The sequence below is a fragment of the Paralichthys olivaceus genome, chromosome 8 (genome assembly GCF_024713975.1).
Source record: "Paralichthys olivaceus isolate ysfri-2021 chromosome 8, ASM2471397v2, whole genome shotgun sequence".
Classification (NCBI taxonomy): Eukaryota; Metazoa; Chordata; class Actinopteri; order Pleuronectiformes; family Paralichthyidae; genus Paralichthys; species Paralichthys olivaceus.
Window position 1 is genome coordinate 16,333,597 of NC_091100.1, and position 17,199 is coordinate 16,350,795.

At 39.0% G+C, this 17,199-nt stretch overlaps 1 protein-coding gene across 2 annotated transcripts in view; it reads left to right on the forward strand.

The window, feature by feature from the left end:
* Window positions 1-17,199, forward strand: part of prkcaa (protein kinase C, alpha, a) — a 131,213-nt gene that overhangs the window by 83,956 nt on the left and 30,058 nt on the right. Inside the window, exons 6-14 of one of the 2 annotated variants that reach the window (XM_020084251.2) lie at window positions 3,050-3,206; window positions 3,566-3,700; window positions 4,524-4,617; window positions 8,298-8,327; window positions 10,667-10,810; window positions 10,888-11,061; window positions 13,596-13,687; window positions 14,081-14,143; window positions 14,479-14,617. In XM_020084251.2, coding sequence (XP_019939810.2) covers window positions 3,050-3,206; window positions 3,566-3,700; window positions 4,524-4,617; window positions 8,298-8,327; window positions 10,667-10,810; window positions 10,888-11,061; window positions 13,596-13,687; window positions 14,081-14,143; window positions 14,479-14,617 — 1,028 coding nt within the window. The remainder of the gene's footprint in view (window positions 1-3,049; window positions 3,207-3,565; window positions 3,701-4,523; window positions 4,618-8,297; window positions 8,328-10,666; window positions 10,811-10,887; window positions 11,062-13,595; window positions 13,688-14,080; window positions 14,144-14,478; window positions 14,618-17,199) is intronic. The other variant, XM_020084253.2, reaches the window with a different exon arrangement.

Below are 17,199 nucleotides of genomic sequence, written 5' to 3' on the forward strand. Positions count from 1 at the left end.
TTGTGTACTTAGACGGTCTAGCATACCCCCTACTGGTTATGACGAGAAGTACAGTTTGCAGTTGTATAACTTAATTGAAAGGTCTCTTAACAATAACATGATATTATTATCAAAGTTTACAAACCAAGTACAAACCAGAACGTGGGTTTACATTTTCATTACACAAGTATAATCTTTTGCTGGATAGAATCATTATCTAACAGAAGGATTATGTAATAATATTTTTCAAAAGTTGTTTTATTTTATGACCACTGATATTATTCCATGTTCACTTGCATAAGCAAAAGCCATTGAACAGTGTGTCTTGTCCTGTACGGGCTTTATAATAAACATCACTTGGGTTCTTATCTTATCATACAAGGAATTTGGTGACTGTCTGCTTAGATTTATTCCACCCAGATCGAACACAGTCAGACTTAATACTTTCTACTGAAAGTTGACACTAAAAGTAATTATTGTAATATGAATATAAATATTTATCCCATGTTGGTTACTTTTAAAAAGTCTGCTCCACAAAAGGCAAACACCTGCTCCAGACATCTGCAACAAACATTATGTTCCATCCCTCAAAAAGCTCACTTATCAAATTAATTTCTATTTCACTTGGCCTCTTTTGAAATTAAAAGTGCAGGGAATGAAGAGGAGGCCGCAAGGTTTAATTTATTTTATCTGAACATCTAAGTAATCACCAAAAGACAGATCTGTGTTTCAGTCCTTCCTTGTCTTCAGCAGAGTGCATCCATACTAGAGTGGAGTCAAGTGTAAATATAGTTTACAGTAAGCAAGTTCTTTGGTGCCTGTAGACTGACTTCACACTTTTCCAAAGGATTTCTGAGAGAGCGGTGGGCTGAGGGCCTAGGATCGCTCAATACCTTCCCACACTTCGAGCTACTTCTGTTACTGTCTGCCTGTCTCTCTCCTCCTGTGTGCTGTCTCTTTACCTTCTTTTCTCAGTGTGTGTGTGTGCAACTCCCTTCATCACTCATCCAACTTCACACCTCGCTAACATTGCTCAGAACCACAGGAGCTGAAAATAAAGGGAAACAATGGGAAGCTCTTTAATCTTGGCTCATCAGGCAGTTGTCTGACTCTCCTGGTGCAACCGCACTGAAAGTAAAATGAGGCCAACCTAAAAACCTTTTAAAACAGTCATAAAGAAATGAATATTAATAATAATAAGCACTTATCTAAAAAATGGTTTAACGTGCTATACAAAATACATGGGAACAAAACAACATGGATAATACAAATCAAAACAAAACTAGATAACATAAAATAAAATATATTAAAAGCTGCTCTGTTTAATCCAATTTTCAACAATGATTCTAAAACAGGTTAAGTGCTGATGGGTCAAATTTCTTCAGGCAAGGAATTTCAGAGCCTCGGAGCCCTGATGGCAAAAGCCTGGTTACACTTAGGTTACCCTTATGGTTTGGAGCTTTGTATCTCCTTAATGAAACTGGGTGTCAGACCATGCTGAGCTTTAAAAGTTATTACAATAATATTAAACAAGTATTAATACAATTAAAGTATTATCATTTAAGATTGGGTCAGCTCCTCTGATACCCTTAAAGGATCAGCTGGATGGATGCATTGATGGATGGAAGGATGGATGGTTGGATGTTTGGATGGACGGATGCATGGATAAATGGATGTTGAATGCATGGATGTATGGATGGATGATGGATCGATAAATGGGTGGAAGGATTGATGGATGAATGATTTACCCCTCCCCTAATTGTAGAACTTTTACAGAACATCATTGGAAACACAAGAATACTGTATTAGTATAGTTTTACCACAACTCCTAAATTAACTTAGTGGTACTAATCCCTCATTGGGTCTTTCAACTATCCCTCTTTATCCTATCAACACTATTATTGGCAGTTAACTCAGGAAGTCTTAACATACTGGGTTTGCACCTCCCTCTCTGGGTCAGAGGTCATTTAGCATCTTCACCATTCAGGGCACCACTGTAGAGAGACTGACAGGGCCACATGGAGCGAGAGAGATTACAGGGGTCTCCAGGGGTCGAGCTTTAGCCAAGCAAGGCAGACACTCGCCCCGTCCCTGAGGAGAAACACAGTGTATCTCTGTGTGTGTCTGAGCATGGGCAGGGGTGTGTGAGTGTGTGTGAGCGTATGAGTGTGTGTGTGAGTGTGAGTTTATGTGTGTGTTTGCTGGCACAGCTCCAATGCACAAGACTAATGGAGAGCTAATGTCTCTTGCGTGTTGTTGTGTACTGAGCAGCTAAATACAGGAGGACAAGAAGAGACTACTTAAGCATGACACACCCTGCAGTTTTGAATCACTGTTCTCATAATACTTCCTGTACAGCTTCCTCCGATGCTTTGACCCATAAACAACCCCCGCAGGCTGTGAGGGTTTGAACACCTGCAGTTTGATGTTCTCCTGTTGCTTAATATCAAGGCATCTGTATTTTTGCACTTATTTTTTGACATTTATGTGAATTGCTCAAGAAATAATGCAGAGATATTAATGAAAGAAACAGGCGGGTGTAGAGTGCTAATGTATGAACAGCTGAGATTTGGTGCAGACCCGAGTAATGAGCTGCCATCCATGGAGGACCTCTACACCAACAGGATTATCAAAGACCCTTATCACTCATTAATTCAGTCTACTCAGTAGTAACATACTTTATTTTAGTTTGAAATTTATATTTATTTGTATATTTTTATACTTTAGTTTTGTTTTATTTTATATATTTTATTTTTGTTTTTATTTGTGACCCAAGCATTTCATTGCCAGCAACTGCTATATGTAATTGTTGTGCACATGATAAACAAAGTCCTCCGTATCTGATTTTAATACTTGTATATGCAATATAGTGATTAAGTGGCCAATGATTTATTTAATAATGATTCATAAATAATAATTTAATAAATTAATCAGTATCTTATATTTGTATTGTGATATGTGATGAAAATGCCAATTAAAGTGTTGCACAGAATCAGGCAGAATGCAGGCTACAATTTGTCTACATTTATGTTTCTCAAGACAAATTTTCTCTGTTCTTTATTTTCCTCAGTGGGCGAAGGTAAAAACCTGATCCCCATGGACCCCAACGGCCTGTCTGACCCGTATGTCAAGCTGAAGCTCATACCAGACCCCAAAAATGAGACCAAGCAGAAGACCAAAACCATCCGCTCCAACCTCAACCCCAAATGGAACGAGACCTTTAAGTTGTGAGTTGATCAGCTGTTAGCACCCACAGCCTGCAGCACACTTTTGTTTATTTTCTAACATGGCTTAATGAATATAATGTAATCTAAATTTAACATCAGTGCTTGTTTAATAACTAGAGCATAAACAAGTTGTACTGCTTCTAATATATAAAACCATTGAAACACGTACCACTGCTGGTAGTGGTGTTGCTGCTACTAGAATTCTATCACCAGTTTTATTTGATTGCTTACTTAATGAAATTATGATAACAATAACATTCTCTATTACAGTGCACTGTTTTTCAACCAGCACAGTATAAATACTGCATATGTGTGTGTTTGATCTGTAATAACCATGATGCCATCCCCTTGTTGCACAGCAAGCTGAAACCTACAGATAAGGACCGCAGGCTGTCGGTGGAGGTGTGGGACTGGGACCGGACCACCAGGAATGACTTCATGGGAGCCCTTTCTTTCGGAGTGTCCGAGCTCATGAAGTCTCCAGTCTGTGGCTGGTAACCTCAGCACTATTGTCATTGTGTATTGTTTAAAATTATACAGAGTGGGATTTAAGAAGGGTCTAGTTACCAGTTTAAAGGCCAGGAAATTTAAATCTCACTCAGCAAATAGCTAATTTCTCCCTGTTTTCTTATTCTGTACAAAATATTCCCTCGTTGCAATGACACATATTTGAACACATAAGAAAATTAATTTGAATTTTAAAACTTGTATAATTTGACAGATTTCATAAATTGTTGTTCAGCGCTGACAATGTTTCTCTGGCAACTTACATTCATGTTGAATAAGCCTCAGACAGTGATGTTTTATTAAATTACGTTAACACCAACACAATAATAAACAGTATAGTTTTGTTGGTGATGCTCTTCTAAGCACTAATGATCCCATTAGTCATAACTAGAAACAGCAAAACACAACAAACATCAGTAGAAAGAGTAGAAGTGTCAACAGTGCAGTATAGAGCTGCCCCCCCTTGCCTTTATATATCCACTAAAACACTTTACAGTACTGTACTGATGGTACCTGGAGCTGTGGCCCTTCATCATCAGTGGTTTTGTCCCATAGGAGGAAGAGATAATCTTACATCTCTTACATGATTTGTGCTACCAATAATGATGGTGTCGAATACACCGCATAGAGGCATCTTGATTTAATCTGAACTGTATCCAGGCCCATTAGAGAGTCAAGATGAAGGAGAGAGTAGAGCAGTTGCATAGAGACACAGAAGGAAAAGGAATGAATCTGTAATCTAATCTTCCAATATTTCTCTCTGAGTTCATTTGTGTCTTTTCTCCCTCTCTCCTTGACTCGCTCTTCCAGGTATAAGTTGTTGTGCCAGGAGGAGGGGGAATACTACAACGTTCCCATCTCAGAGGAGGATGATGGTAATGAGGAACTGAGACAGAAATTTGAGGTGAGCATCACACTAAAATGATCCCAACTAGTCGTTTGTTAACTGAGTTTTTGTCTGAAGTGTCTACAAGATCAAAAAGCACACAATCAATATGACATGGCCTCTGTCATCAAGGAGTAGTTTGTATTTTGATGTTGCAAACTGCTGTGAAAACCCTAAGACTCTAATCGAGTACTGTGATTAATACATATACATGTCTAAAATCGGAATACTCCACATGTATTAATGGGATTATTTTTTATTCCAAGTATGAGTTTATTCAGATTATTGTCATAATCTGGTTAATACTGGAATATTGGTAGCTCTGTCTCTGGCTGTCATACTGATGGCTTCTTTCCTAAATCACTCTACTGCTGTTCATTCATTTAAATAAATCCAACAACTTCTTTTTTTTTTTTACTTCATGCGCTATTATTGGGTGCATATGAATATCTGTGCTGTTGGTCCAGACGTGCAAACCTTAAAAACAAGTACGTCCATCAGAATCATCGACTGGTCACATGTTCTCCTCAGCTAAACAGCTGCTCAATTAAAGACGACAGTGCGGCAGCTGCAGCTTTCAAACACTTCCTCTAGTCAAGGTCACGTGACGCAGGAGAATGAATTTCTTCAATGAATAGAGTGTGTGATGTCTGTGAGCATTTTTTTCCTCACATCAGAGAGATTCCTGTCCTGAGTTCAGTGAAAGCAGCTCAAGGACGGACTTTGAAGCATCATCTTTTGTACCAACCGCTTTCTTTTAATCTACTGACACATTCTCTTTGACAAAGACGTGGATGGACCGAGACGTTTTGATACTGTATCTTGTTATAAATGATTTTTTCTTCAGTTTCTATCATCAGTTTGTTAATAACCACAACCGTGTTTAGACAAAAAAACATGATTCATTGGTATTTTATATAGATATAGATTTTATACAGTTTTTGCCAGGTGGTTTGCAGGTCTTTGTATCACAAGCTGCTGCAATGAAGACTGAATTTTAGTTCCTTGAATTCACCCAGTTTTTAAAGGCTCCTTGTAATGTTATCAAAAGAATTATACACCTACATCAGATTTAAGTTTTTATTTCCTCAAAAATCACCACTCATTGCACTATAGTCAGTGTAGCTGATGTTCATGCTAAAGTTTAACCAAACCACTTTTTAAAGGATAAATGTAAATATTTTATCTTCTCCTCTTTCCTCTAATGTGATTTTTTTTCTTCTAAATTAAATGCTACCCATGAAGATCTTCATAATTAATAGAAAATTATCAGGCGCTTATCATCATAACATATCATAAGGAGGTTTGTGAGACATAACGACATCCTCTTTTCCTTCATGCACTCTGCTGAATCCGTGTTTCTGGCCTGCTGAGAGCCAATCAATGTTCTTTGTGGTCTTCTGATTGTGTCTCGTATTGTTCAGTCACTCAGTGGGAGCCCTGTTCTCTGGAGGAGACTTTAGAAACGTATTTTCCACGACATCTCTGCTGCACATAGTGGAGAGTTGTGGGTAGAAGTAGAACTGATTGAAAGGCATGATGGAAGGTCATGGTGGGGAATGAAAGCCAAAAATAATTTGTTGATTGATTTATTATTTAAGTGATAAAAGCTGTTAATTTATATCCTACCTTAAAGGAATTGTATTAATGTAAAACCCCTTTAATAACTGTAAATGTGTTTAAAACCACTGCTACTACAAATAAGCTTTTTGAATAAAAATGTCCATTTACTTTTTAGGTCGTTTACCAAACAGCAGCTACAAAAGTATTGGATAAGAATCATCCCTACTTCTGTCAATCACACCTAACCCAGTATACAGCATATGATTGAGCAGTCCTTTAGCGGAGAGCAAATAATAGGTCAGGAGCAAATACCCCTGCTGTACTCAGTTGAGAACTGCGTTACCTTTGCCAAAAATCATGTGATTCGTGTGGGCAGATCTCTCCGAATTATGTTTGCAGAGATTTACATTTTTCAGCCTATCAAAACATTATGTAAAACCTTTTCTTATGAGCTTTCAAAAAACGTTTTTTCAGAAGATAGAGCAAATATGCCATACAAGGATGACCAGCCATGGTTTTGGAGTTTGATACCTTTTCTTCCATTTACAGTTGAAGGTCATTCTAGGTCTTAGAACAGAGAGTTGATTCTCTGACCTCTATCTGTATGATGTTGTCATGGTAACACACAAAGTACAGTCACCTGAATGACACACACACACACACACACACACACACACACACACACATTGCAGTCATAAATCAGCAAAAAGCTGGAACTAAAAATACTTTATTATCACCTTAGAAAGCATTACCCCATTAGCAATACTGTTTGGTATAGCTACAATAAAGGCAATCGTTTGCAGTCCCTCAGGTCTCCAAAATGTGCCGTCTACTTGACTTAATGATCTTGTTTGGAGGCTGTACGACCTGGAGAACCTCTCTCTCTTCTTTGTCCTTTTCCTCGTCATAAACTGTCTGTGGCTCTCTCCCTTTTTCCTCCTTAGCCTCCTGCTCCCTCCTTTGTGCTTGGTGAGACCTATACTGTCCAAATGCTTCTTCATCCTGTGTCACTTGTTCATATTTAATGCAAGAGTTTCTCTGTTCCTCTCCCCCTGCCCTCAGGACTGCCAGATTAACTTTAATCTAAAGGTAGCCCTCTCTCCTCTCCTTCCCTCCTCTCCTCTTGTTGTTCCCTCACTCCTCCACATGTCCGATCATTTGCATGTGGTTCCAAACTACTGCAAATCGATCCAATTTACTAACAATTTGTTCTGGATGTTAGTTTGGTATCCATAAAAAAAAGGAAAAAAAAGAAGAATAGGGGAAGAATGGAGCAAACTAGTCTTTTAAATCAAAATACTTGGAATAACTCACAAAATTATGGGAAAATCTCAATAATAACTTAAGCACAAGTCCATTTGTTTAAATTGAATTTCTTCACCTTACATGTACAGTATGTGGAACATTGATGCATATCGTGTTTATTTGAATCAGGTGAGAATTTCTCTGTTTTCACTGCTTCCTGTTCCTCAGAGTTTGTCCGAGGGTTGTTAGTAAATCCTGACACTGTACTTCTCACAGTTCATGGCTTCTGTGTGTGTGTGCTGTCTGTGGGGCACTCTGCCTGTTTACATGTTGTGTGCATATCATCACTGTAACTGCAATTATAACCTGGATGTGTACGGTCATTAATGTTTTCTTATCTTCCTGCTCGCTGAGGCGTTGTGTGTCATAGTTTCTGCACAGTTGTATCTTCACACCAGGAAGGAATGAACTGCAAATGCGTCCACACTTAGTATAAAGTGTAACACAACCAATGATGACCACTAGATGTCAGCACTGAACTGAAACGTGTCAAAAATAAGGAGGAGTATCTCTGTGTGTTGTGCAAGTTGTCTTGTCTTTCTATGGTTGTGTTTGATACCATCATCATGAGGACTCTTGATGTGAGTTTGTATGTTTGCGTCTGTGTTTAATATGCAATGCCATAATCAGTAATATTTTCCAAACCAACTTTACTCATCATTTTCTGTTCAGTTCTACTGGACTGAGAGCCACAGTTTTCTTTTGGTTTGTGTGTATGAAGCTATACATTCCTATTACCCTCCACATCTCTGCGTATATAACCCAGCTGCCTATACTCCAGTGCTCTAAGTGAGTCAGCTCCTTTGGCTCCCTTCTCCCTGTGGTTTCAGGACCAAGCAGTTGTGGAAGACTCTGATCAGGTGCGTCTGAGAGGAAGGAAGTAAGGCTGCTGCTCGCTCGGCTCGGCTCAGCCAGGCTCTTTTCACTGGCTAAAAGCTCACAGGTGTGCTGTGGTCTGGTGCGGTTTGCTCTGCTTTGAGTTTTTGCTGCTGCTCTCCTACATTAGGAGCAGACTAAGGCACCATTAACCAAACTAAAGCTGCTCAGCATTTGGTTGTCTGAAGTTACATGTCCTCATTCAATCAAGGTGTTATGAAATAGTCTGAGCTGGCCATAAACTGAATGTTGAAGTGATTCATGAAGGTGAAACCTGATAAAGATTTGTTGTATTAGTCTGTTGAAAGGTAACAACAATCATATCCTGTTTCCTATTCCTGAGGATCACAGTTATTGAAAAGGTTTAGAAACCATTTTATTACTAAACATTAGTTTCCTTGGGGGGGAAAAGATTTTTGTCACCATGTAGTGCAGTTAGAGATTCTTTGTTGATGTTAAAGTGACCTCTGGCTGTTAAAGGTGCAGGATGCTCATAAGGGTTACTTATGACTTCCCCCTTACCTACACTGATAGATTATGATTCTCTCTATCTAGGTAAGAAAAGTGGACAATTTAACATAGGTTTGTTAAAATCCTTGCTGCAGCAGAACAATGATCTTTCTTTGTAGCATGTGTATGTAGGTGATGCCTATGATGTCAGGGTTCAGCATGATTTTGGATCTGTTTGTGCCCGTCTGTTAGTGTGACAACGTGGTGTGTGTTTTGTGCAGAAAGACAGTGAAGTGCAGAAAGTTGTGTCATACGGGATGGTTGTTTATAATTCAGACTGCCGCGAGGTTGTGCATTTTTCAGCATAATGCTCTGCAGTTTTCTAGCAAGCTTCTTGAAGCATCTTGCTCCTGTCAGAGATATGAGCATGAGCTCGGCATGAGGGAAAAACATGAAAACAGGAAAATCCTTTTACATGTTTGCAAATATGCCACTAGGTGGCATCCTTTCCTTAACTTGCAGCCACACTAATCAATTGTAGTTAATGCAGTTTGATGCAGCCTAATTACAACAATTGGATTAGCTTTGATAGATAAAGTTAAGTGAAGATTTATTGATTCCTGCTGGAGAAATTCACTTGTTACAGCAGCAGATAGTTAAAATGAGGGAGGCAAGAGAACATGTGAATGTATAAAATTGAATAAAATCAAATTTAAATTAAGTTAAACAAAAATACAGAGAATATGTTAATAATATATACATTTCACAACAGAAAATATTTATTTGCAGTGAAAAATACTTGGGTAAGGTGCAGTGGCACAGGATGATTACACAACGATGTACATTGCACACTAGTTTAAGCATATATTGAAATAAAGGTATACAATGTATAGATCAAGCTATCATTATATAGGATGGTATGGTATAAAATATTAGAGTTTAAAACTTTGTTTGAGATGTAATACACATATACATAGACTTATTTATTATTAATGATTTTAGTGCAATTTAAATTATGTAAAAATCTTTTGAAACAGAAGATATTATTTGACATGTAATTCACCAGCCTTTGCCTCATGTTTTTATTGAAAGGTTATTAAAGCATGTCGTCTCATGTTGATGCTCCTCGTGTCAGTTCTCTCCAGGTCTTTAAATTAAAATGGGAAAAGGGTTTGAGGCTTTTACTTGGTGTAAACATTTGTTACCATTAAAATGTGTTGCCTCTTTAAGCTGACATTAAGAGCCAGTACTGAGGTTGTTATTGATTTTAATGAGAACTGTTTGTTATCATGTTTATGAGGACTGGGTCACAGCTCTAGCTATTTATTGGTCAATACAATAACAAAATCACAGTCGTGAATAAAGCATAACGTATCCTATTGTTTAGTACATTATTTTATTTAATCTGTGTGTAGAATCATTTATTTGATCACATCTCACTTCAATTTCATTCCACCCTCTTAATGTTGAATGCGTATCATGTTACATCATGGCTGTGAGTGAGCAAATAAACAGTGTGCGTGAGAGAAAATGACCCAAACTGTCAAGTGTCATTTTAGGAATGAAGTTAAATCATCTGAAATATGTATTTGTATTATACTTAGTATCATTCATTGATCATTAGTAATTGCTGTAGAGGCTTAAAAAAGAAACCAAAGAAATTAGATTGTTTGGTCTGGAAATATTTCACATTACACAACAGGTAAAGATGAAGAAACTTTCAACAGTTGCTTCTGCATCTTTCCAATCTGATAACTTTTCAAATACACCTCACATTCTCGACTCAACTACACACTGCAGCTTTACTCTCTATGTGTGCGACCTTTAAGATGTATGTTTCTCACACGCCATATCTTCTGTGCCCTGGGTGCAGAAAGCCAAACTAGGACCAGGTAAGAAGGTGATTGACGAAACGGATGACACCACCTCCGGCCAGCTGCCGTTCAACAGCCTGGACCATGTCAAACTCGCCGACTTCTCCTTCCTGGCTGTGCTGGGGAAGGGCAGCTTTGGCAAGGTGAGGCATCTGAACTGACTGCTCTCTTTGTCACTGGTAGCAAGACGTCTCTGACCGATGTCTTTGTTACCCTGAAGGTCATGCTGGCAGAGATGAAGGCCACTGAAGAGCTGTACGCCATCAAGATCCTGAAGAAGGACGTGGTGATCCAGGATGACGACGTGGAATGTACCATGGTGGAGAAGAGAGTCCTGGCCCAACAGGACAAGCCGCCCTTCCTCACACAGCTCCACTCGTGCTTCCAGACTGTGGTAGGTAAAGTGCTCCTGGAAACACACCAGGACGAGTCACCTCATCTCAGGTCAAATTAATTCATTGAGGGGCTTTTAGCTAAACATATTACTCATCATATGATGAAGAGAGCAGTAGAGGACATTTAAGACCAGTACAATAAAGAAAAAAAAGGAAAGAGGAAACAAACAAACCCAAATTAGGAGGCTGAGGCTTGTGTGTGTGTGTATGTGCGCGCACTTGTATTGACTTTGAGTCATACCTAAGCCAGACCACACAACCTGAGAGCATGTACTCTACAAGTGGAGGGACGTGCTCTCATATATACAAGTGCACACACACCATCATACACACACACAACTTACTTTGTGTTTTTCATAGTCATTTGAAGGTCATCATGATCCCACAACACTCTGCCTTGTCAACATGTTATCTTCACGACATGAGAGAATACTTTCAAATGTGTTAACTTGTTAACTAGTCGATTAACTGATTAGATTTGGGTGGTCAAAGGTCACGGTGACCTCACAAAACATGTTTTTCGGCTCCTGAGCATATCGGAAGTCTCCCTATCTTCAGATTTTGACCAGTTGTCACCTGGACTCATAGATTAACTGATTAGATTCCAGTGCTGAAAGGTCAAATGTCAGGTAGGCCTCATATGAGTCTGTAAAAATTTTTTATGTAGTTCCCAAGGCTGGTCTACGCGCAATAAGCTGACATACTCACACAGACTGCAACCTAAAACACTTTGTGTCTTTCATGTATGTCTACAAATTCTTAAAACACTCTCTGAATCCAATTCAGATACATTTCCCTTATTCTTTTCATGATGTCACAGACAATTATATCTGATGTGTTCTTGTTGACTGGTGATATATCCACACTGGTTTTGTATGATGGTCTCTTTCATGACACAAACAATGTCAAACATCCCAATGTCGTTTTGAATTCTGTGGAATTGGTCAATCTCCAAAACCACTGGACACTTTCTTCAGCCCTTGTTTATGGCCCCTTCCTTTCACACATTTTAGGCCCAATGAAAATTATCAGTCGTTAGCTAAATCACAAAGCCTGTTGGTGTCTCAGCCGGCAGTTCGACAATTGCATAGCTGAACGAGGCCAAGCTGAACTGAAACTGCTGATCAGAGCTGTAGCAAAAGCAGGCGGACAGAGGGAACAGAAAGAGATACATAAACTCATTCTCCCACTTTTACTTCCCACATACATAAACAGCATTACTTAACCTCACAACCTCATTCAAGAATTCCCACAATACATATCCTTGCAGATTGTATTTGTTTAAAAGAATCATTGCATCTATATTGTACAGTTTTCTTGTTTTCTGCATGCATGTCATAACCTCTACAATATAAACCTATGAGACACAATGATCCAGCATACAGACTTGCTGTTCAATGTAACTTCTATCTGTAATTTTCATATGTCAGTTTTGTATCTATTTCATATGATGTTTCACACAGTGGTGGATCTGCTGTATTTTCTTACACTGTTGCAGTTTCATATAAGTTGGTTTTTATGTTGGTAAAAAAATAAAACAAGGCAAACCAGATTTTAAATCTGATAGGTATGATGGTGCTCAGTTTACTTTCTGCCAGAGCTCTTGTATTGAAATACCATCATCAAAGGTATATCTATATACTGCTTATCATTTAAGGGCCGTGGTGGGGTGGAACCAATCATAGTTGACAGCAGATGAGAGGCGGGGTTCACCCATGATAGGAAGATATGTAAAACCGAAATAATTAATCGGCTATTCATCAACATTGCAGGTTAATGCAACTGTGCTGAAATGATTCAATGATGAACATCAATAGTGCAAAATTTAGCTTTTGATTTTTGTGTTCTTCAATTTGATTTTGGAGGAATAGCATTTTATTTTGTTGCTTTGTTTAAATTATTTGTTCAGGGGTTTGTACAAAATGAAAACATTTTTGCTCTGTGTTGAACAAGACATCCTCTGCACCATTTGACTTTTTAGTTAATTTAACATCTAGGCCATTTTCAATTTTTTATGTGTGGGATGGAAGAGTACAGTTTTAATGTGAGGAGTGTAGAGAAGATGAGCTACTGTGCCGTGTAGTGACTCTCTGGGTGGATGGTCCAGCTTTGCCAACAGTGTGGGTCTGTTGTGGGCTAGTTGTGTTGTTTTTTGCTTTGCTACCATGGGACCATCAAACACGAGCTGCGGGGGACCACCGCTGTTCAGGAAGATAAAGAAAATATTTCCTGACAGATGTCGAGTTGATGTTGAGTGTTTTCTTTTTTTTTCATGAAGCGCTTTGTTGGGGGCTTTTTAGGTCACCTTGTCATGGAGAGTGTAGCAAGAGGAGCTCAGATCGACTCAGACAGCAAGGCTCGGGGAGACTGTAACACTAGGCTGCATCTTTCAGAGCTTTGACAGAAAAGACAAATGTGTAATTTTACAGATTTTTTGGGACTTGCTATTTTGCGTGAAATAATGTTATGTAATATTTCATATTTTTCTCTCAATCTGCATCTCTCCCTTGTATCTCTCTCTGAATGACCACAGGATCGTCTCTACTTTGTCATGGAGTATGTGAATGGGGGAGACCTCATGTACCACATCCAACAAGTGGGGAAGTTCAAGGAACCTCAGGCAGTGTAAGACATTCCAGTTAAACATCATTGTCATTTTAGTTTGGCCTCTTAACATACTTGTAAGATAAGATAACACAGCGTAAGATAACACAACATAACGTAACATGACATAACATTGTTCTTAATTAGTCCCATTGTGGGGAAATTTACTATGTTGCAGTACACTTAGTGTAAGCACAAAATTAATTAATACAACACATATTCAATATAAAAAGAATCTTTACAATGTAAAATGTATCTTAAATTATGATTGCACGGTTACATTAGTTAAAGACATTGAGTGAGATATGTAAAGATATAAGGTGTGGATGTGTCAGAATAGAAATTATTTCATTAGGTATTGTAATGGTCGATTTTCCTTGTTGAGAGTCTGTAAATGTGTGGTTGTTATTGCAGGTTCTATGCAGCAGAGATCGCTGTTGGTCTCTTCTTCCTGCACATTAAAGGAATCATCTACAGGTGAGTATCAACTAGTTTACACAGCTACAAAGCATTTTGTTGTTCTTCTTGTTCTTCGGGTGTCAAGGTGCATTACCACCACCTACTCTGTGTAACACATCCTGTTTCATTCTTCTTTTTCCCTGCTTTAAAATGATAATTAGAAATTTGTTGATATATGAAATGTCTGTTTTTCTTGTAACTTGTACCATTGCTGCAGTTAGCCACCCTGCAGTGAATTATCTTTCTTTGTTTTTCCTTTTGATGAAAATTCCCAGCAGCAGGGTTTTCTTACTGTCACCAATGAAAGCAGACTGACGGAAATACTTTTGAAATAAAAATGTGCACTTCCCCAGGGATCTGAAGTTGGACAATGTGATGCTGGACTCTGAGGGACACATTAAGATCGCAGACTTTGGCATGTGCAAAGAGAAAATGTCAGAGGGAGTCACTACGCGCACCTTCTGCGGCACTCCAGACTACATAGCCCCAGAGGTAAGCAAGGCTCAACACGTGTGTGTGTGTGTTTGTGTGTGTCTGCCTGCGTGTGCATGTTTCGATGCATGAGGTCATCTCTGTCACTGTCTGGTCTGAGCCTGTGTCACCCTTGTGCTCCAGATTAAGGTCACAGCCTCAGGACAGATGCACATACACACACTTGCAAGGTCACAGACACATGCATATTAGCATTCTGATGATGTGAGCATCCCAGTCAGACAGAGAGACACCCAGTGTTTCTGTGGTCCAAACCTTTGAGCTGGGCTCTCTGTACATCCCAGTGAGACTTATCAGATTTTACAGGGTGGCATTCTACATGATTTAGACATAAAGGTCAAATTTTAACAGTGCAAAGACATGATGCTCTTAGGTTCAGGTGACTATAATTATCTATATTGTATTCTATTGCCACCAGTTGACCTGTCTAAATACATTGGTGCTTAAATTTCCTCAAAGCTTAAAGGTTCAGTGTGTGAGATTTAGGTGAAAGGGATCTAATGGCAAAAATTGAATATATATTACTGTTACTGTTGTTTTCACTAGCGTGTGAACTAAAATGAACAAATTGTTGTTTTCTTTACCCTACATTGGGCCCTTTATATTAAAATACTTTTGTTACAACCCAGCCCAGGTGAAAACCCAGTCCCCACATGATGAATGGGTCTCCCTTCTTCTCAGCTCCCAAGAACCACCAGCAACACATTATTACAGCCTGTTTTAAGGCTTATTTAAACTCTTTTTGCATCAGGGTGGGCCAACAGCAAAACAACGAACAAAAACAACCTGAAGGCGAGCAACCTAAAATACTCAAATTAAAGAAACCAAGACAAGTTACTAACTCCTAATTCAAAAACAAGGGTTAAACAAAATGCTAGCCACCCCTACCAAACCAGTACATAAAGCAACAGATTTTAACACATTTCACAAGTTACAATTCTGACTAGCAGTGACAAGAGGAGAGACCACAGGAGCAGGGGGAAGCTGTCTTCTTAACCTGCAAGCTTGGAGGCTGGAACCAATCAGCTCCCTGGATTCAAACTTACACACTCACAGTCAATCATCCACTCAGGCAGTCATTGAGCCAAACACACCTGCAACACATCACACACAAGCACCACAGTGGAGAGACAGGGAGAGAGAAAACACAGACACAGCTGATATAAGTATAGCCAGGGTCGTAACACTTTATATTTCCATCAGGAGAGGGTCCTCTGTACGGAGGCTGCCATGTTTATTCAAGTAGTTTTGAGTTTTTATGACAACTTAAGCTACCACAGGTTCTCTTTCATGTTTGGAAGGGGAGGGTGAGGTGAGGGGTGTTCAGCTGCAACATGCAACTTCACCACTAGATGTCACTAAATTTTATACACTGAACCTTTTAGCTACATGTAAGTGACATCCATATTGTTTTTTATTTTTCTGATTATCAGTTTGTGTCTCAAATTAGTAGACTTGTAAGTCAGATGCAGCAATTTACAGCACTCCAAATGCTCTTATTTTAGTTTGTGAACTCTCTGGCCATTATCAGTCAGTTTGTGTCAGTCTATGTAATGTTTGACCGCGTTATCGATTCTCTCTGACGGACTGGAAGGTTAATTCCGCCCCACGGACGTAGGGTGAACATGCTGTGACCGTTCAGAGTCAGACATTCAGCCAGGCCATGACACAGCAGGAGGAAGAGCCGCTACTATTTTCATAGGAAGGACGCAAATTTCACGTCACACACCTTGGGCTCGATCCATGATGGCCCACGGTCACATGCAGGATGCATCACATGCACAGGCTTCTGTACACACAGATGCATATCTATATGAGTATATGTTTTCAGTATACTTACCCAGTCGGGCACACACTTGTACACACATGAACCTACTCAAAAACACTCCCAAGTGCAGGCTGACCTTAGAAACAGCTCACAGTGGTGACATTTTCAGAGATAATCCAAGGACAGTGTTCCTCAAATTACATTTGACAGAAGGTTGAACTATTAATTATTTTACCAGCTGAATTTGACCTCACAGGTTGGATAGAAGTGTATTCACATATAAGCAGCTGCAGCAGATGGGACATTCGTTAACCTTGTTTTCTATGAAGATTTTAAGAAGCTTGTTTCTTTTGTCTTAGGCTGAAGTGAGAAGTTTATTTTGATGTCAGTAATTTCATCTTGTGTTCTACTCTGTGTTGCATTTGATTTATCTATTCATCCTAAAGTTGCATTCATAGGATGAGTGACGTCTCAATGAAACTGAGACAGTTTATGTCAACGTGTTTTTTTTTTTTTTAAATGCTAAATGATAATTGATGAAATTTCAATGATGTTACATTGCCAAGTTGTGGATGTTAGATTTTGGTCAGATTTCATTTAAACCCCTTCACCTTTCTGACTGGGCTTTTTTAAACTTCATCATGTAGGATTAAGGTTTTGTGGGAGGATGAATAGGTTTTTGGATTTTCCAAAGAGAAGCACCTATATAGACTGCAGGGTTTATTCTAGAGATGTTCAGATCAGAAGAAGTTTATAGATTCACCTGCCAACAGTTCTTCTTTGCTGCTCCAAAACAGCAGTTGCCCTGTACTGC